Source organism: Psittacula echo (assembly GCF_963264785.1).
Source record: "Psittacula echo genome assembly, chromosome: 18".
NCBI classification, from domain to species: Eukaryota; Metazoa; Chordata; class Aves; order Psittaciformes; family Psittacidae; genus Psittacula; species Psittacula echo.
The window spans coordinates 397096-417637 of record NC_137754.1 but is presented as its reverse complement, the minus strand read 5'-3'; the positions used below and the strand labels follow the sequence as shown (position 1 = coordinate 417637).

Sequence of the window (20542 nt, the reverse complement as noted above, 5' to 3'; positions counted from 1 at the left end):
GCTTAAATCTCTCTGTGCTGCAGCAGGGAGCTAGCAATTAACTGTTATAAGGCTGTTTTACAGTCCTGTGGAAACCCTTTCCATCCGCTTTGTTTCGGTTGGGTATATCTTTTATTCCTAGTTTTGGGAGTGTAAAACTTTACAGCATTTGCTGCAAACCTTCATACTTTGCTTTGTGGTTTATTGCTCCCTCTGCAGATATATCTTACTCATAAATAAGGCTTTCATCTCTACAGTACTCGGGTAGGATCTGCAGTGCCTCTGAGCAGTTGCATTAATGGGACTTTGCCTAGAAATCACATTGTGATTCATCTCCAACCTCAGTCTTCCCTTTGCCTGGCAGCACAGAGCTGTGCAGAAGGGCCAGGGTGGCAGCAGGGTGCTCAGCTGAGTTATTCATACCCCAGCTGGCAAATAAATCCCTTTGTCATGGGGGGATGTGGAAGGTGGCTTCAGCAAGTGGGGTGCTGGCTGGGTGTCTGCGCTGGGGCTGCTTGGGATGGTGGAGCCTTGGAGCAGAGACCTGAGAAGGTGCCTGCTGGGCTGGTGTAGGAGCTCCTCTGGTGAAGCAGCACATGGCCATGTCTGAGGGGGAAGGCTCCGGGGTGCTGGGTAACATGTTCCCTCACTCCACAGGTAGCAGTAGAACTGATGGAGCAGAGGTTCCTTTGGGTTCAGTGCTGGTGTCTCGTGACTGCCTGAGCTCTTATTTTGACGGCAGTGCTGTGAGTGGCTCTGGTTTAGGCTATAGAAGCTTGTAGAGATGTGCTGTGCTCGACATCCCTGAATGTGGCTGATGTTGGCTCGGATGCCCAAGCATCAAGTGGGCAAGATGCTTGCCACTGCCTTCATCCTTTAGAAGTGAGCCAACATCCATGGTGAGAAAGGGGAGGCAATTGGGGGTCTCCTGCATCACTGGTTCTGTGTGTAAAGGAAGGGGATGAGGTGCTTGGCTTCCAGGCATTTGTTGTGAGTCCAAGGGGAGGGCAGGGATTGGTCCCTAATGCAGACCCAGAGCAGCTGCTGTTTTCCCAGCACTGTCATGACACAAAGGATTCGGAAAGGTGTGGGATATTAATTGCAGCTTTCAGCCCCCTGCGTGCTACATGGTAATTTCATCGCATTACGGTGATAGTGGTTTCAAACCCACCCTCCTCCCGGCCCCTTTTAACAAAACACTTCTTGCTTCGCAAAAACACATTTAGGGCCAATTTGTTTGGTGTCCAGAGTGGCAGCAATTAACAGAGTGCTGTGCTTTGGGAATAAGTGGAGAGGCACCACCACCAGCACCTCTACCAAAGGGATGGGACCAGGTGGGGAGGTTGCTGTGGCTTAGTGGCATAGGGTGCTGCATGGGACTGAACTCTGGGTGCCTTGTACTGTGTCTTTGAGCATCCCACCACTGCCCTGCTGAAAGCTCCTGTCTAAGTGCATTGGGTGCACGTGTCCATCCCCACCAACCAGGCGCGGTGCTCCCCTTGGTGCCCATGCACAGCAGCACCCACGGCAGGGACTGTGGCAGGCTCCCCATTAGCAATGCTTTATGGGAGCGTTTGCTGGTGCCAGTACCTGCTGCTGCGGCTCCAAATGTCAGTGCCGGGCGCGGGGAGGCGCATGGTGGGAACAGGTGGGATCTGAGCATCTCCAGGGCCCCACTAATTCACAGGCTATAAATCAATGACAGGAACAGGGACAAAGTCCTATTCTGGGTGCAGGTGACTGAGATATTCCCTCTTGGCAGGTGGAGGGAGGGAGGGAGACCTGTCAGCATCACGCTGCCTTTGATTTTATTGTCTGAGCCAGCCTTAAAGGTATTCTGCGTTGGGTGCTGGCTTTGCTCTTGCTCAGGGGTTTGGAAGCAGTGGCGAGTCTCACTTAAAATAATGAGCAGCTCTGCTAATTGCACGAGGCTGCCTGTTCTCAATGCAGGCGTCTCGCATCTTCCCCATTGAAGAACCAAAGATTTCCTTCACTCGGAGATGAGCAATGGTTGGAGCTGATGGCATTAGCCCCATCAATAGATGGCATAAACCCACCTGCACCCATACAGACCTGGTCTCTCCCCTTCACAGCAGGTGTGGGGTGGGAGGTCTTCCTCAGCCCACTCCCCTCATTCTCTAGCATCCCAGCTGCCTCCGAGGACCAGGGTCAGTGCTGTGTGGGAGGGATGGTGAAAGGGTGCTTTGGTAAGGCATGGAGCCAAAAACCCCAGGGAAAGGGACAAATACAGGAGGAGCACTTTATGAAGCAAGGTGTGTAACAAACTTGTTACCCGCAGCCTCAGCTCACTTTCGGTTGTGTCTGTGCCCTTTCATCTGTTTGCTGAGGTATCCTTAGGCTCACCTCTGGACAAGGTTTGAGGTGTCTCTGTAAAGCACAGCTCAGTGCCAAAAGAAGGGCGGCTCTTTTATTGTCTGCCTGTGATTACCACCAGCTTTTACAGCAGGGCCGTGAGCCCCGTACCCAGGCATCGTGCTGGGTCCCTGGTGCAGCTCTGGAGCTCGATGCCTTGATAAGTATAAATTAACATGGAACAAGCATTGCAACTGCTCCATTTCTGCATTGCACTGGTGTCTGTGGGTTGTTTGCAGCTGGCTGTTAAGACTGTGGGTGAGTGCAGTCGCTTGGATGAATACCCGATTGTGAACTGGAAGATGTGAACCTGTAGCTGGCTTGGAGGGAGCCGGGGCTGGTTGGAGCTGTGCTGGCGGGAGGCGGGGAGTGTTGGGCACTCTCCAGCTCTGCCTCTAGGAAGCACTATGACCTCAGGGAAATCACTGCCACTCTCCCCAAAACAGGGAATGTCGCTCCAGTGCATGTGCGGTTGCAAAGCACATTCCTGGTCACCCTTGGCTAGGGGATGAGGGATGCTCCCTGTTATGGAACAGCCTCCGCTCAGCAGTTCATGATCCAGTCGAGGGAGAAAATGCTGGGAGATGGCCCTGCCTTGTCCCAGAGCGCGAAACCCCTTCCCATATGGGGCTTCCCCTGCGAAACAGGGTGCATGGGGCAAGGTGAAAGCCTGTTTTGGAGGCTGCAGTGAGAGATGAGGGGTGTGGGGTGCTGCTGAGGACCCCCCTCACCCTGCAGAAGCGCAGGAGCAGGTGGCTGCCACCTGACCAAACAAGCCCATGCAGATGGTGGGGAGATGAACGGTGCCATTGCTGTACTGTAGTGGCTCGGCTGTAATTTCTGGGAGACGTTTATTAGAGGCATCCTTCCCTTTTTCCAGGACTGTGACTCCTCAGGCAGGGGGAATTGCGATGGGGAAGGTGGGAAGCGCAACCCGGTATTACCGATGAGTACGGTGCCCAAACCCCCATCCATTCCTCTCCTCCAATTTTCTCCTCTGACAATTTATAGGTTAGTTTGATGCTTGAATAGCTGAGTCTCTCTAGTAATATGTATTCTCTGTAAGTATTCCCCGCTGTGGCATATCCTAAGAGAACTCCATCAAATAATTATCTTCCCTTTTATTTATTCACAGTCTTTTCACTCGATCTGCATCACGATAAAATATTCCAATGGCTCCCTCTTAGCACCGAGCCTTCCCCCGATTGTAAAGTGTATTTATGTACAGTATTAAATCCGCCCAGCACGGCTCTTTATCTCTGCACTCTTCCCCGTTGGATGCTACCACCGGGTGCTGGCTGCAGCCACCTCCTACCTTGACACCGGCATTCCTGGGGCTTGCCCGGAGCATGGGGTGGGAGAGGTCTGCAGGTGGCCAAGGACAGGGCTGCAGGCGGGCATGGAGGGGTGGAGAAGGGCAGCCCCACCGGGGACCTCTCGCCTCCTCCCTGGTGCTTCCAGCCGGGATGCGGCTGCCTTGCCGAGCCGAGTCGCCCGCTGTCAGCAGAAGGACGTGACTGCAGGATGGCCGAGTGCAATCAGAGCAGGGAAGAAACCAATAACCTCAGGTTTCCCCCCTCTGGAGCGAGTGAAGGAGCAGTGCTGCTCTTCTCTGAAAGGTGGCCAGGGCTCCCTGCACCGTCCTCCCGAGGAAGGCTGCAGCCTAAAGAAGGGCTTGTTGTTCAGTGGGCAGCTTTTTAGGTATAATGACAGGGGATTAAAGGGGATGGAGTTTGACAAAATGTGGAGTTTAAGGGGTGGTTTCTCATACTGGTGAGCATTTTGGAGCAGTCCTTGGAGGAGCTATGGGCACGCATATTCCATTTCCTGCACCTCCCTTTGCTGCTTTAACCAGCCCCTGTGTGAGAGGGCAGGAGCAGTGGTTACACCTACCTGAGATGTGCAGACAGCATCGCGCCACTGCCACTCTGCAGGCATGAGCTGTCCAAGGCTTTTCCAGGCTGGCAGGGCTTGCGTTTTAAAACTCCACTCGTAGCGATGCCAGGGATTTCATTGACAGAAGAGCTCCTCCGGGGCTCGAGGAGCCAAGGTGAGTTTAACTTTATTCCTAAGTTTGCTCCCGCTGCTGTTCCCAGGGGTGTGAGCGCTTCTCCGGAGCCTGTGCGCTGCACTTCCAGCCTCATCTGACCACCGTGGGGCAAGCACAGCACTTAATAAGTTAGTCATGGAGGGAAATAGTGGTGACCATTCCTAGTCATGGCTTTCAGTCTGCTTTTGCCTATGGTTGGTAGGTGGAGAGGCCAGGCATAGGGGTTGCTCCCAGAAGAAGGAGATGCTGGGGAGAGGACCCATCTTGGTAAGGATGATGGTGACCACGATGCTTCACTCACTTGGCTCCAGCACCTCCTCGAAGGGGCTCTCCCTCACATTGTGGGCAGAGAGGCGAGTTCCCTAGCAAGGGTTAACTGAGTGTGTAAAATTGATTGCGATTTTAGTAATTCAGTATAATCACAGTCTACCAGCAGGTTGCTTTTCCAGCAGGAGGGTTTGGAATTATTTTCTGGAGTTTGCAATATAGAACTTAAATTAAGCCTCAGAAGTCAGAGGAGCTCTGCTGCATCTCTAATGTGGTGCTAAATTCTCAGCAGCACATTCCCTGTATTAAAGCCTTTGCTAGCAATTAGGTTCATTAACTATCACAATACCTTATTTATTACTCGGCATGCCATATGGTTTCCCAGCTAAAGAATGGCACCCGTTCTAGCACAGACCATTTGGCATCATAAAAATGTTAACAAATAATGTTATGGCTCTCAAGGGCAAAAGGGCTCGCCGGGTTGCAGGTCTGAATGGCAGGAGAGAATATGAAAACATTTTTCTTCTATGGCAAAATAAAGAATTCCTCGAGACAGAAGTATTCAAAGAATATCACGCTTGCATCACGCAAATGGGAGTTTTATACATGCCCATAATGGTTCTGTCAATATTTGCAGCAGGCAGCATGCTCACTCATCTCCTTTCCTTCCTCCCCCTTCTCCTTCCCAGCATGGACCTTGTTGGGAGCTCAACAGTAAAGGACCCACCTTCTGTGTAAGCCTCGTCTTTATCTCCTGACTGTTACAAGGGCTTGATGGCCCCAGCCTTCTGGTGTCTGCAGCTCTTGGGTGGCATTAATTGTCCTTTATTACCATCCAAACTTCATCCCTGCAGAACAGTTCTGGCCACAGCACTGAGATGCGCTGGGTTCCAGAGTGGATATGCAGCATTGATTCCCACACTGAAGAAGGACCTTTAAGGGGTGAAGTTGTGTCAGCAGAATGAGCAAATCTGAATGTCAAGTTAAGTATTCTGACCCTGAAAAGGAAAGCTCTTGGTCGCACACTTGTTTAGTGGCCTTTGGAGGGTATCTAGAGCTGCGAGCAGACCAGGCTGCGAGCAGTGTGCCACGTACGCTTGTGCTTGGTTCCTATTTCCAGCAGGATTAGGATTACCAGAGACAGGGGCAGCATTTCAGGTCACAGGGACTTGAATTGTCTCATCTTGAGCACCATTTGGCCAACACATAAGGAAAATGCATTTATTCCTGCCCTGTGACCAGATTCCCTTACACTGTCCATGCTCAAAAGGTGATGCTGAGAAAGTACAATTTAAATCAGAGTAGTGTGGAAGCCCAGATTAAACCAGCCTTTCTGATCCTCTTACAGTACCCCATCACAGCCTCCAAATTTCAGGAAATGGGGCAAAATGCATGGGTTCGAGGCACAAGTAACTTCCTGGCCAATGCCTGCTCTATGCCTATGCGAGGCCGATTCTTTCCTACCCTTCTTCAAGCTGGTTCCCGGTGTTGGCTTTCTGGCTTTGGGCTGGGTCTGTGCAGCTGATCTGTCAGTGCTTACTGAGGGGCTGCCTGTGTCCTGCTGGAAATGCTCTTCCTGGGCAGGGATGCGATGAGGAGCGGTATCACTGCAAAACTCATGGGCTTCAGAGCCAGTGAGGATTATTCCTCATCACCTCAGCTGAACTCTGAGCAATGCCAGTGAAGGATTTCACCCGCAGTTAATTCAGCAGCGCTTCATGGCTGAAATAAAGCCAGTTTTTAGGGAGCACATGCACCGTGTACATTACTGAACCTTATGGCACATAGCACTGTATGCAAAGCCAGGTCTGGGGAATGAAAGTGCTCGACTGGAGGATGAGTGTGGCCAGAGACGGAGTCCCAGAGCTGGGTATGGTGCATGCATGGAATCTGCACTGCTTCCACCCTCGATGAAAACATCTGAAGTCAGGCATTTCTCACCTGGTAAACTGTATTGAAGTAACTCCCCTTGCTCAGTGCCATCATATGGATTCTGCGGACCAGCTGGCCGGGGGATAAACTTTCCTTTCCATATCCTGTTTCCACAACCACGAGTCGTTCACATGCCCCTGATCTGCCACCAGGGTTGAGCTTCTCCCCCCCGCGGTCACTTTGACATCCCCTTTCTGTGGCCTCAGTGCCCTTCTCTCAAGGCTGCAAATTCCCCTTCCATCTGGCATCTTGGTCCTATTGCTGTGTAGTGCATCCTGTGTGCCACCCATGTGCTGTTGGGGAGCATGTCTATTGGGTGAGGTGCCCCTGGGGAGGAAAGGTGCTGGCTGGTTTTGCCATCTTACTTTTTCATGAACTGTGATTTATTTTTCTCCCCTTCAGATGCCTGAAGGGATGTTTCCAAAATGACCTTTCCAAAGGCTCCAGAGCTGAAATCCCCCAAAGCCACTCCACTTTGTGGTGCCAGAAGCAGGCTCCTTGCCCTCCCAGTTGATCTCTCTGCCCAGCACCAAGGACCCACAGCAACCCAGTGGTGCTGGATCCATTTCTGCACTGTGAGTGGTGAATGTGAATGCTCTGGTGACCCTTCAAATGGTGGAGAGAAATGGAATTCTGGTCCATCTGCAGTGGGATTGGCATTTCCCAGCCCAAGGATGAGGTACGCTAAGCAGCAGAGGCACTGAAGGAGCTGCATGCAGTGGGAAAAACCGGGCTGTGCTTCCAAATGGACTTTGTACCCCAAGAAGAGTCAGGGGGATTGTGGACGCAGCCGCCGGCATCGCAACCCTTGTGTCTCCCTGTTTGCATCCCGAGTGCTTGCAGGAGCACGTGTGAACCTCTGGCCCTGGGCAGATAGGCCTTATCCAGGAAGGGCTTTGCAGGAGTGTTTACTTTCATTCTTGGGAGGCCGATCGAGCCGTTCCAGCGGGGAATGTGGCCGGGCTGAGGGCAGGCTGTGCCAAGCCGTCTCCAGCATGAACAAACTCAGTGTGGTCCAAGGGCACCACAGCTCCTCCGTGCTCTTCTCCCAGTCCTGACCCCACCACGCAGCCGGGCTGCAGAGCCCATGTCTGTGGGACCCGTGGTGATGAACGTGTCTGAGCACTGAGCTCGAAGGGGCTGGATTGCTCCAGACCTTCACAAGGGATTCATAAATATCTGCCCTGAAAAGGGTGGTTTGGGAGCTGTCCTGATGCACCAATGTTATCTGGGGTTTCAGTCACTTAGGAATCTGTGACCAGATAAGATATGGGGGGTTTATTGTGTCTTCTGGCAATTAAGAAAATAAAATCAGTTAATATCTAACCTTGAACCTAGGCTGTAGCATTTGGCCTCACAGTTTGCTCTGACTCTCTCGTATGTTCTGGGGTTGTACAGTTTAGATGGCTGTCAGCAGTGATGGAAGAGATGAACAGGGATTTAATCTGGGACTAAAATGCCTTCATTATGCAGCTCGATCATCTTGGAAACAGGATCTGTGATGTGTGATTCAGCCACTAGAATTTTTTTGTCCTGGTGCAAGGAAGGGAAGGAGGAGGAGCCCATTTTGGCTGAAGTTTCCCCAGCTGTGAATGCGTTTTGTGTGAATAACTAATGCACAGATATGTTGGGAAGGGAAGGGGGGGAAGGAAAGGCTTCCACAAGCGGGGGCTTTTGTTTGCACTGTCAGAAACGGTAGTGCATTTCTGTGTGCACCCACACACAGGCACATATATATATATGTATATAGTTTCCCTTTGGAAAGGGGAACAGGTGACTCATGCAACTGGAAATGGGACATTGAGCTTGCACTTGCTGGAAAGATGAAATCAGGGGTAAAGGTGTTTGCTCAGTGATTGGAATTCAGGATTTGGCTCACTCCCTCCAGTGAATGGACTTGATTATCATGAAGGCATGGGAACTGGCTGCTTCCCATGGGATGGCTCATGCCACTTGTGGTCCTAAGTGACTTTGGGTTTTGAAACTCCAGAGTCACTCAGGGGCTCTTGAAAACTGTCCTGTTTCAAGGCAGAAAGAGGTTTCAGCAATACACTAATGACATGTTAATCAGAAAAGCACCAAATGGGTATTTAACTCACAGCTCTTGTTAGTGCCCGAAATTGGGCACCATCCTCCTGCAGGAGAAAGGTCCTGGGTGGAGGTGCAGCCCTGCACCCTGCTGCAGGAGGACTGGCCAGCACTGGGAATGTCTTCACACACTGAAACCATCTCCTTTGCCAGCGCTGAGTTAATCCTGCAGAGAACCAACAGCCGGTTTAGGGGGATGGAGAGAAATCAGGCCACAAGTGGGAAACACACTGTGTTGGAGCATCCCCCATCTTGGTGGGCAAAGCGAGGCCCCGGTGCAGATCTTGCCCTGCTCAAGGGCTTTATTCCAGGATGAACTTTACCAAGCCCGCAGCCGCCGCCTCGGTGCTGTGCGGTTGGGGCTGACATTTAACGCCGCGGCACATCCCGCTCTGTGTCCCGTGCAGGATGGCAAATATTTTAGGCCAAGAGACGGGGGAAAGAGGAGAAATAATTACACAGTAAATTACACAGAGGTGACCCCCTCCCGCTTGTTAGGACTTCACAAGTTGCTGCCTCTGGCTCGGGCTCACTCACACACGTACAAAGGGTGATGCTAAAAATAGGTGCTGTGCAAATGATTAGGTCAGAGCCTGCTAGAGGGAGACGTTTTTATTTAATTACTAAGCCAGCAGCACATTGCTGGGGGGGAACACATAAACACGGAGCTCAAACCCGGCTGTAAAGTTTGTGCTCCTTCGCTGAGTCACTGTGGCTAAATTCCCTTTTGTGTGGGGGATTTAGGGCAGGAATGCGGCAAGGCTGGCCGGGGCTGCGGCCCTCCTGAGTCACAGCTCCCACTCATCCGCTGGCCTCGCAGGCTCAGGGCCCTAAGCTGCTAATTGGCCCTGTTGTCTCAGGGGCTGTGTGGCATCTATCGCCCGCACAAAGCCGGGGGGATGGAGGGAGCGCTCCTGGGAACACATTGGATCTGCTTTCACCAATGTTGTGTGCATCACAACCTGGCCCCTGGTGTCCGGGAGGGATGGAAGGATGCTACCCGCTCCTTTGATGTGATGGCATCAATGTGGTTGTGTCCAAGTCCAGTTGTCCCCGCTGCAGCACAAATGTACAGTCAGGAGCCACTGCACACATGAGCAAAGTTGTAACTCAGAGTAGTGTAAGGTTTTAGTGCCCCCCATTTGTTGTTCAGATGCTGTATCCCTTAAAGGAGGCTGGTTTAAAGGGAGGGTTTTTCCAGCTGGGAAGCACAGACTCACACATGCAGCAGCACTGTTCAGCCCGGCAGATATTTGCACAGTGATGCAATGCCATGTTGGACAGGGCTTGGAGCAACCTGGTCTAGTGGAAGGTGTCCCTGCCTGTGGCAGGGGTTGGAACTAAATGAGCTTTAAGGTTGCTTCCAACCCAAACCATTCCATGATTCATGACTGCCAGGCTGCATGGGTCACGAGGTCGGTGATGCTGTTATCTTCATTGCTGCTGCCATGCTTTTGTCGTGTGCTCCAGCACTGGCCAGACTCTATCCCTTGCCAAGCCAGGGCTAGTAGGTTGTAGGGAAGAGGCAGGCGCATGGGGCAGGGTGGACAATGGTTTCTGCAGTGCGACAGTCCATGTATGTCCAGTCCACTCCATCTCAGTTACTGGATTTACATGTTCACCTTTCTGTGGCACTGGGAGAGCTCCTGCGCAGGTCCCTTGGCTTTGGCTGCAGCCTAGCTCCTGCGAGATCTCCTCTGGCATCAATTGCAGGCGAGCACAAACCTTGCGCCCCACGGCAGAACCAGCTGCATCCTCGCAATGACTCTCAGGTTCCCTTTGTGCAGTGGGGGCACAATAAGGAGCCTGTTCCCGGCTTCTCTGCTCCCTCGTGCCGCCACAATGCGCGCGGGTCCGGTGTCCGTGCGGCTCCCGGAGCGGATCAATGGGGTTCGCAGGAAGCTTAACATGCCGTGGCCGCATGCTGTGCAGCCTTCCAGGGGCGACCCTCCTCCCCCTGCCCATCAGCTTTGTGCCCTTGGGCCGGGGGTTTGGAAGCAAAGGCTGACACATTCCATCATCTTTTCATAAGCTGACAGCTCACCGCGTGTGAAAGCCGGGCACAGCTCTGGCTCTGAGCAGGGATAAAGCGCCTGAGAATTCCGAGTGCGGTGCGCAGGCAAGGGTTGGGATGCTACGAACTTTCAGTGTCTGGAGTGATTCCCAAAATCAGGGTTTAAGAGTCGTGGGCTGTTGACTGGGATTAAAACTGATCTGATGTTGTGTGTGGTGCACAAATCCCTGCACCGGCATTTCAGGATTCAGCTCCAGTCCAGCAAGACTGGAAAACCCTCCCAGTACCCTGAAACAAACCTAGGAACATGTATGGTTGTGACATGGGAAAGTCATTGTGCTCTTGCCCTGTGCCCTCGCAAGTCAGTTCAGTGAAAGAAGAGGTCCAGGGGGAAGAGCTGGGGAGGGCAACACAAGTTGGGGCCCACCAAGCTTGGGGACCTTCTTTCTGAAGCCATCTCCTGTGATGTTTATTTGTGGTCTGAGCATCCTGATCAAGGCATTTCCTTTCTTGTGATCCTGGAGGTTCTTCTGTTTTCTCCTTTTGCTCCTCCCGTGGGCCTGGCACATCCTGAAGCTGCCCCTGTCTCTGTCTCTTGGAGTACTTATGGGTTATGAGTACTTTGTCCTGTCCATGCTTTGTGGAGCTTTCCTTCCCGTGGGTCTGCTGATCCTTGCCAGGCTATTCTGTTGGGGAAGTGGATGTTGGCATCTCCCTGTCCAAAAGAAGGAAGGGTTGGGAGTGAGAAGGGAATGTGCAGGGATCTGTAGGTTTCCCAGGAAGGGTGCCTGTGCTCTGCCTGGTCCTTGCAGCGGAGACCTTCCCGGGAAAGCACAGACATCTCCCGAGTTTAATGCTGGAGGTTAATAATAATCGCACCAGGCAGCACATCATTGCCCCCGTATCTGGTTGAGAGATTTACAACTGAAACTCGTGGCGAAGGAAGAAATTGCCTCAATCACTTGGAGTAATGGCACATGGAGAGCCACTTGGGCGTGACTGCTATTAAACACGAGAGCCCAGCTTGGCTTCATTTAACGTGCCGGTTCCTTTCTAATAAACACGTTACACTACAAGGTGGGGATTAACATCAGAAAAGTAAATAAATTGGAAACTGATGGGGAGAGATGGAGGGAAATGGAAGGTGCCTGGGGGGGGTGATGAGGGATTAACTCCTGTGCCGGGGTGTGGGGAATGACCCTGCAGACTGTGGCTTCCCCAGCTCCACGTGGGCATCTCCAGGGGCTGTGGGTGCCAGGCAGCTCTGTGAGCATCTCCCATGCCGAGCCAGGACTGATGCCTGAGCCTGGGAGATGGCTGCTCTTCCCTTCTCAGGGACACTGAGGCAAGCAGCTGCTTCTGCTTTTGGCTTGTGAATGCATCCAGGTCAGTCTGCTGCAGAGCAGGGTGCGGGTGCCTTGGCTGAGGCTCTGCAGGGAGGAGTGGGGCATTGCTGGGGAAAAGGGGGCTGAGAGTTGAGGTCACGGGCGAGAGTTTTTGCTGTTTCCTGGCTTACACATGTTATGATCAATGCGGTCTTCCCAGCGAGAGATCTCCCAGCTCTGTGTGCGCATGGGTTTGAGGGGCACTGTATGACTTTGGGGGGAAACTGGACTTGAATATGGGCAGAGCCAGCATGGGCTGGGCAGAGGGGTCATCGGGAAGAGCCCCGTGGTGCTCTGGGGAGCTCAGTGGCTTCCAGAGCTGGCTGTGGTGCAGCCCATTGGGAAATGGAGGTGGGCAAGGGAGCAAAGCCCTGAGAGAAGGGGGGGATCCTTTTGGCTTTGGCTGCCACATGTGACCAGCTCTGCTGTCTTGCTTCACCTCTCAAAGCAAAACAGTCTCACCTCCAAACCCTCTGCTGTCCAGGGAGGTCTTCAAAGGCACCAGCACACAGTGAACCTGGGGCAGGATTTGGGAATGCTGCAGCCTGGGGTTCTCTGCTTGGGGCAGACACGCTGTCTGGTGCCACTGTGGGAATTCAGTCTCTTAACCAACTCAGTAGTTTTTACTGTATGTGTTAGAGGAGTAACAAAAAGTGCAACGCACCAGTTGACAGGGAGGGCTGGGGGGTTAATTTTCAGGATGCTGCCTGGGAATTTAGCCGTGGGATTTCCATTATTGCTAATGGGACTCACGCAGCTTAATTTCATGCGAGCTACACTAAAAACATACCCCTAACTGCCTGCAAAACCCCAGCCCTGAAATGGAGCCTTTCAGAAGTTGGAGGAGGGTAAACAACCACCTGAACCGGCGCTGCCTCGCTATTCCCCCCTCCTTCCCCTGTTGCTCAGATTTAGAAGTCAGGGAGGGGGAGGAATTCGAGCAGTTTGAGGCAATTCCCAGCCCAACAAGCGCAGCCTGAACGCGCACTGCATCCCTGCTCTTGCCAATTACACCAGCGAGTTATAACCCCCCAAAATAAGGGTAGCGGCTGCCTCCCCTAGTGCACACCACGAGCATCTAATAGCCCCAGCAGCGCCGCCTTCCGTGGTGGGGCCGCTGTTATTAGGCTGTTCTCGTTAAATGACTGCTATCATCTGCTCCCAAAGTACATTAAATCCCATTATAATTATAAACACACTTCCCCATAACGTTCTCCTTAGATTACATTTGCGCTGCTTTACCCCAAGGGGATCTTTGTACTAATACCGTCCGTAGTTGTTTTAGCTGACAACGCCGAGCCCGGCACTAGCTGCGTTGAGCCATGGTGCTGCTGGGGAGGGAGAGAGGAAGGGAGAGGTCTGTGTCGCTGCAGCCCCAAAGATGATGTGGGGGGTTAAGTGCTTCAGTGCTCCCCTTGGCATAGGGCATTTGTTGGCAGGATGGTGTCATGGCTGGCATTACCCTTCCCGTTGTTCTGCTCCCTTTGCTGGGCTGCCATTGCCAGTCTTTGCTTATGGACCTCTGCTGCCCGACCTAGGGTGTGGGGACCTGTGGGAACCCTACATCAGTGCGGGGTACACGTTTCATCTGGGCTGAATGTGCGTTGTTGGGGTGACGTGCGCCTGGCACAGGGCATCTCACGGTGTTTTTTGGATGCTGGCAGTGTGGCGGTGGGGCCAGCGTTCCCCCTCTCATTGTTTGGCTCCCTTTGGGAGCTGCTATTGCCAATCTTTGCCCGTCTCCCACCCGGGGTGCAGGAACCCTGCACATGGGTGACGCTGACGTGGGGTACGCACCAGCTCAGGGCAGAACGCGCCCCATTGGGGTGACTTGTGCTCAGCCGAGCCTGCTCCGCGACGATCGATGAGACCTGGTGGGGCTGTGCCCAAACCCCGGGTGCGCGGCGGCGCCGGTTCCCCCCGCGGCCGCTTTTGTCTCGCGTGGGGGGGGGCCGGGGGGCAGACGCTCCGCTCCCGGCGCGGCGGCGGCTCCTCCATGTTTGTTGTCGGCAGCGCTGTCCAGCCGCCGCCCGGTGCCGCCCCGCAAGGTGCCGGTGTGGGGGGCGGGGCCGGGGGGGGGCGCCCGCACGCAGGACCGGGCGGCGGCGGCGGCAGCCACGGGGGGGCGGCGAGGGGCGGGGGCCGCCTGACGTGGTGCCGGGGCGGCCCGTGGGCCGGCGCCTCCGTGATTTGCTGCGCGGCGCGGCGAGCGGCGGCGGCGGCGATGAGAGCGGGCAGTGCGAACTGCCGGAGCAGCCGCCGGCCGCCGTGAGTGCGGGACCCCCCCGCGGCCACCGGCACCCGCCGTGCACCTGATGGGGCTGCGCGGGCGGGGCGGGACGGGATGGGATGGGACGGGGCGGGCTGGGCGCGAACGGACCGGACCGGACCGGGCGCGCCGGAGCTGGGCGGGAGGCGGCGGAGGCTGCGGGCGGCAGCGGCGGGGACGCGGCTTTCCGAGCTCGGTGAGAAAGTTTGCGGCGAGTCGTCGCCGGCTGCGAGCTAACGGCCTCCTCTCTGCTCCCCTCTCCCCCCGGTGCTCCTCTTGTCCCCCTTCCCTCCCATCCCTCCCTCCCGCTCCTCTCCGCTCCTTTCCCCCTCCGCCTTTTGTTTCCGCAGATAGCCGGCACACAAAGCTGGTCCCGCATTCGGCCGCCGGCGAGGCACCCTGATGAGCGAGCCCCGGGCGCGCCATGGATGTGACTAAGATGGGCACGATCCAGCTGCAGAACCCCTGCCACCCCACCGGGCTGCTGCACAAAGCCAACCAGATGCGCCTGGCGGGGACGCTGTGCGACGTGGTCATCATGGTGGACAGCCAGGAGTTCCACGCACACCGGACGGTGCTGGCCTGCACCAGCAAGATGTTCGAGATCCTCTTCCACCGCAACAGCCAGCACTACACCCTGGACTTCCTCTCGCCAAAGACGTTCCAGCAGATCCTGGAGTACGCCTACACTGCCACCCTGCAGGCCAAGGTCGAAGACTTGGACGACCTGCTCTACGCCGCTGAGATCCTGGAGATTGAGTACCTGGAGGAGCAGTGCCTGAAGATCCTGGAGACCATCCAGGCCTCTGAGGACAATGACACCGAGGGCGCCGCTGCCGATGGAGGCACAGCCACCGAGGAAGAGGAGGAGAGGAAATCGAGGTACATCAAGGGCCTCTTCATCTCCAAGCCTGCCAATGAAGAGAGCGGCTATGCTGGGGTGGCCGGCCAGAGCCTGCCAGTGGCCACGTCAGAGCAGAGCCCCACCGCCTCGGCTTCCTGCGGCCCCCTCTCGGCCATGAGCCCCACCAAGGCGGCAGTGGACAGCCTGATGACCATTGGGCAGTCCCTGCTGCAGGGCACGCTGCCGCCCGCTGGCCCCGAGGACTCACGCCCCGCAGCCACCTGCCGTGCCCCCGGCCTCACTGAGGCCAAAACCGAAGCGATGCAGGTGGACGACACCTCCGGCCGCGACAGCCCCCGGGCGGCCGAGCCTGGCGCCTCTGGTGGGGAGAAGCCCGACGAGAAGGGCAAGGACGGGCCTGGCACCCCGACCCGTGGCAGCGTCATCACCAGTGCCCGTGAACTGCACTATGCCCGCGAGGAGGGCTCCGAGCTGCCACCCGAGCCCGGGCAGGGGCTGCCGATGGGGCTGGAGCCATCCGCTGCTGCCCAGGGCGAGAAGCCGCTGGGCATCTACTCCCTGCTGCCGAACCACAAGACTGAGCCGGTGCTCGGCGTGCCGCCTGCCGTGGCGTCCGCCCTGCACGTGCAGCCAGCCCTGGCCGTCTCCATGGACTTCAGTGCCTATGGGGGGCTGCTGCCCCAGGGCTTCATCCAGCGGGAGCTGTTCAGCAAGCTGGGGGAGCTGGCAGCCGGCATGAAGACGGAGAGCAGAGCCCTGAGTGAGCAGTGCAGCGTGTGCGGGGCAGAGCTGCCGGACAACGAGACCCTCGAGCAGCACCGGTGAGTGCCCAGGCCATGATGCTGCCTTCGCGCTGGGTGGGAGGGAGGAGGCTTGCTTTGGGATTCGGTTTCCGGACGGGTATCGTGTGTGTCGGTACAAAGTTCTTGCCATGTACCCCAAAACCGTGCTCCCAGGAACAGCTGTTGCAACTGTCCCACATCCAGCAGCCATGCCAGAAGGTTCTTTCTAGCAAGCACTGGTTGGGAGGGCAGCCTGGACGGGGCTTTGCTGTAAGTGTTTCCTACTAGCATGAACCCCAATGGTTTCCCTGGTCAGCATCTGCTGAATGGTTCCTGTTGCTGCCCTTTGAGTTTGGGGATCTGTGTGTAAAGGGATGTTGTGGGGTTGGGCAGCCCTCGCCCACCCACTACCGAGAGCCGATCCCTCCTGCACCATCACCGTTGCATCCATGTGGGACTGGGAGGGAGAGATCGGTGGGATCCCTGTGCCTGGCTGCAGCGGTGACGTTCGGGATGGCTGCGTGCAGCGCCCTGTTCCCTGTGGTTCCATGCTGCTCGGCTTGGGGGATGTTTGCACTTTGCACAAAGTAGCGTGTGGGTCAGGCTGGGGAGCACCGGGGCGAGCACAGTGGGTCCGGTACTGCAGGAACTGGCTCAGGTTTGAACCTCCGGTGGCTGTGGGTGTGATTTCGGGGCTCCCCTGCTTGGGGTGGGGGGGTCTTTGTGCTCACCCACACCTCAGGACCTGCTGCGGGTGGGAGCGCAGTGGTGGTTGTCAGTGGCGTGTGAGTTCAGTGCTCTCCTGTTTGCTGCCTCCCGATCGCGGCAGCAGGCACTGGAGCTCCTTCCCAAATTTGCCTGGGGGACGGAGCCACGTTGATCACAGCTCTTAAATCAGCATCGCTGGTCAGCCCCCTTGGTGGTGGGCATGCTTTATTGAGCACTGTGCAGTGCTGGCCCCAGCGCGGCTGCAGCCCCGCAGCAGGACAGCAGTGTGCTGCCCGGACAACGGCAGCACCGTGCAGTGCCGGAGCCGCTCGCAGCTTCCCCTTGCTCTGCACCCTGTCAGATTTTTAATGAATCAACAGGTTAATTAGTTCCGATGCACATAACGCGCTCCGGGGATGGCGGTGCTGCTGCATGCTCACTGCCTGCGTGCAGGGCAGGATGCACCGGAGCCGGTGTCGGGTGCCAGAGCAGCAGCTCCCCGCGTGTTCAGCCCATGATGTTTGCAGTGTGGGGCACAGCCGCTGAGTGCCGGCAGCATCGCTCCTCAGTCTGGAGCTGCTGTGCACACCGTGGGAGCAGCCCTGGCCCCTCGCAGGGGTCCCCGGCTCCCTATGGGTGCTCTGCTGCTTGCTGTTTTGTTCCTTCTCCTCGCAAGCAGGGAGCTGGTGCTGGGGCCGGTTCGTGTGCCTGGAGGTGCCTCGGTGCAGCTCTTGGCCGGCCGTGCCGTGCGTTGATGCAGACCGAACGTCACCGGAGGAGAGCTGCAGTGAGGGCTCAGGGAGAATTTTAACGTGCCTTTCTGTCACAGGCTCGAGCATCTCCCTTTCCCTCTCCGAGCCAGAGAGCAGCGACCGATGCAGCTGCAGGGGTCTGTGCCGAGGCAGGGTGGGCTGGAAGGTCGGATCCTTCCCCATGCACACAAGGGCTGGGAGATGGGGGGCACGGCCCAGGCTGTCCAGTGCAGCAGCCCCTGTGTCAGTGCCTCCTGGGCTTGGCTCGTTTTGACAAGTACGGCCACGGCCGCAGCTTATTTCTTGTTTATTCCTGATGGTTATCAGGAGGCTGGGTACGTGCTGTGCTCCCAGGGGCTGACCCCAGCACTGCGCTGAGCAAAGCCTCGAAGGCAACTGCTTCAGCCAGAGCCGAGCTCCGCTCGCCCTTTCTGCTGTCACAGATAACCTGGCACTGGCCAACTTTGCAGGGAGAGCCAAATCCTTTGAGCCATTTTTAAACTGATCCCTAAGACCGTCCATGTTGAAAGGCATTGGGCAGCAGTGAGATGAGCTTACTCCCCCTGTCCTCCTCCCAAGTCTAAATCCAGGCAGTCTATGTGCAGATGGGGTCTCATGTGGCTTTTTTATAGTGTTTCCTTTCTAATACGTTGTGAAAATTACCATTTCGGGAGGATTTGTGGGATCCTATTGTGTTCCTGGAGCTGTTAAACAGCTTCTGAGCTGGACTGGGATCTGTAACTCCCTGCTGGAGCTGTTCTGGTGGTGGCAGCAGCTGCACCGTGCTGGCTACAGGCTCCTGCTCACCTCAGTACCTGGTGGAGAGGTGGCTTGGGGGAACCTGTGCGCTGCACCGAGGCCCTGGCACCCCCTCCCTGGGCTGGCTGGCGACGGGGGCAGGATGTGCTGGGGACACCGCGGTGTCGCTCATCGAGCAGTGGCTTTCGCTGACCTCCTTCTGCTGTGCATTCGCTGCTGTGGTTTTGCTTTGCGGTGCTGAGGGGAGCGCGAGGTGCCCAGAGCTGAGCCGTTCCCAGCTGCCGGGGAGGGGACCACGCAGCACCACGGGATGCTCGCCTGCCCGGTGCCCTGCTCCCATGTGCTGAGCCCCAGCAGGTGACAGGCAGAGCCCCCCCGAGCTGCTGCCACTCTCGGCACTGAGCTCAATGAGCTGACGTGCACCATGCCTGTTTACATCGCGCAGGCGAGCGTATACATATGGTGGGTCTGTTTGTTTACACACACACATGCCTAAATAAGGGTAAATATATATGTTTAGAGTCTCAGAGCCTTCTGAGTGCTGTTCTCTCTTCACTGGTATGGGAAGTGCACACAGGAATGAGGGGAGCAGGGGGCTGAGCTGGCCTTTCACCAGCTTTGGCAAGCATGGGGGGTGCTCGCCCCAGTGATGGAGGGGACCTGAGGGACATGGTCTGCCCCATCGCCATGCAGGAGCGCGGCTCCACGGCCACCCTTGGCTCATGGCAGCATCCTCCATGCCGTGGCACACCACGTGGGTGAGTCGAGAGGGCTGAAGTGTGACCTTTTGGTGGCCGAGTGGCTGCAAGCCACGGCGCTGGCTCTCACCAGGGCTTTCAGGTCCCTGAACCCACTGGCTGCTGCATGGTCACTGTTTTCTTCCTCACCGAGCTTATAATTTTGAGTAATCGAGTGTATATTGAGTCAGCAACTCTTTAATTTTTTTTATAAAAGATTTCCTTTTAGGTTCAGCAAAGTTCAGACTTAATCTAATGTTAGCATCGATCGCCCCTTCTAATTGCAGGCAAAAAAAGCCATAGTTCAGCAGCCCTTTTTGGGCCTCTTTGTGTGAAGGGAAACCTCCCGAGCTGCGACATGAGTGCCACACTGAGCCCACAGTAATTTGTCATCGGGATGTCAAATACCTTAAAACTTTATAAAAGGTGTGGTTTCATTTTTTTAGTGTCGATAGCAAGGGATGGGGATCGGATTCAGTTGGGTTCATTAGTGGATGCTGAGCATCCACAGCCCGGTGATACACAGGTATCTACCCACTACGGTGATGAGCTTGCTGGCAGCCTTTGCCACATGTGTCTGGATGGAGATGCTCAGCTGGAAAATGAAAGTGCTTTGTGGCCATGGTCCTGGTGGAGGCTGCAAACGCTCGCTGTGAAGTGGGTTTGGCCAGAAGGTGCCCGTCCTCACTGTTGCACAGGGGGATGCTCCTGGTTTTGGGTCTGAGTTTTGCATTTTGAGGCTTCATGGCTGAGCTGTCACCTAAAAGACAGTGCTAAGGGTAGGAGTGAGGGGGCTTTGCTCTTCCACCGTGGCTGCTGGCAGCCGCAGCATCCCAGAATGCACATTTCTGCCCTCTTGTGCTGTTTCTGAAGTGCCAAGGAGCAGCAGATCTATCCAGGACCAGGAGTTAATGCTCCCATTGGTCCAAAGTGTTCCTGATAGGGAAACCCACAGCTTCCCATGGGATCCTGCAGTCCCCGTGGTGTGTAGCCGGTCTGTCTGCCTTCTACACAGAGCTGTAATGTTAACACCAGAGCAAACCTGAAGTAGCCACGTAGGGAAATGCTCCGGCATTTGGCTCTTCTCTCACCAGCCTCGCTGCCTGGATTAGCTGAGCCTCATACTCCTAATGCCATTAGGCACGTTGGCACTGCTCGACATGGCACAGTGAGAAACAGATGCAGTATACCATTAAGGCAATAAACATGATAAATCGGATCCCAAGTGCTTTGTGCGATGTTATTAGTGTTAATTTTGGTCGCCTGGTACAGTAGTTGTTTTTTATTTTATTTTAAGCATTCGGCGATTTATGTCCCACTGCGGCTGAAACTTGAAAAAAGGAAGAAAAAGGTGGGGGGAGGGAGGGAAAACCCAAGCCAGAGCCCCCCAAACTCTGCCTGTGATTACTTCCAGAGTCCAAGGATGACTTGGCAGCTCTTGTTTCTTGCTGATGGGCCTTATTAGCGGCACCTGGCATCATAAGGGGCTAATGGAAACCAGCGTTGCGGCTGCCTGGCCGCTGCCGCGCGGCGCGGGGCAAGGAAGCTCTTATTAGCTTTATGGGCAGGGGGACGTGCCCTG

The 20542-nt window shown here is 55.6% G+C and overlaps 1 protein-coding gene across 2 annotated transcripts in view; it reads left to right on the top strand.

Moving 5' to 3' along the window:
• Positions 1–14781: 14781 nt before the first annotated feature.
• The window catches only part of ZBTB16 (zinc finger and BTB domain containing 16), a gene marked incomplete at both ends in the record, with an annotated part of 52282 nt that continues 46521 nt past the window's right edge, over positions 14782–20542 (top strand). For both annotated transcript variants that reach the window (XM_080631581.1, XM_080631580.1), the window contains one exon: positions 14782–16043. In XM_080631581.1, the coding sequence (XP_080487707.1) occupies positions 14782–16043 (1262 nt within the window). The remainder of the gene's footprint in view (positions 16044–20542) is intronic.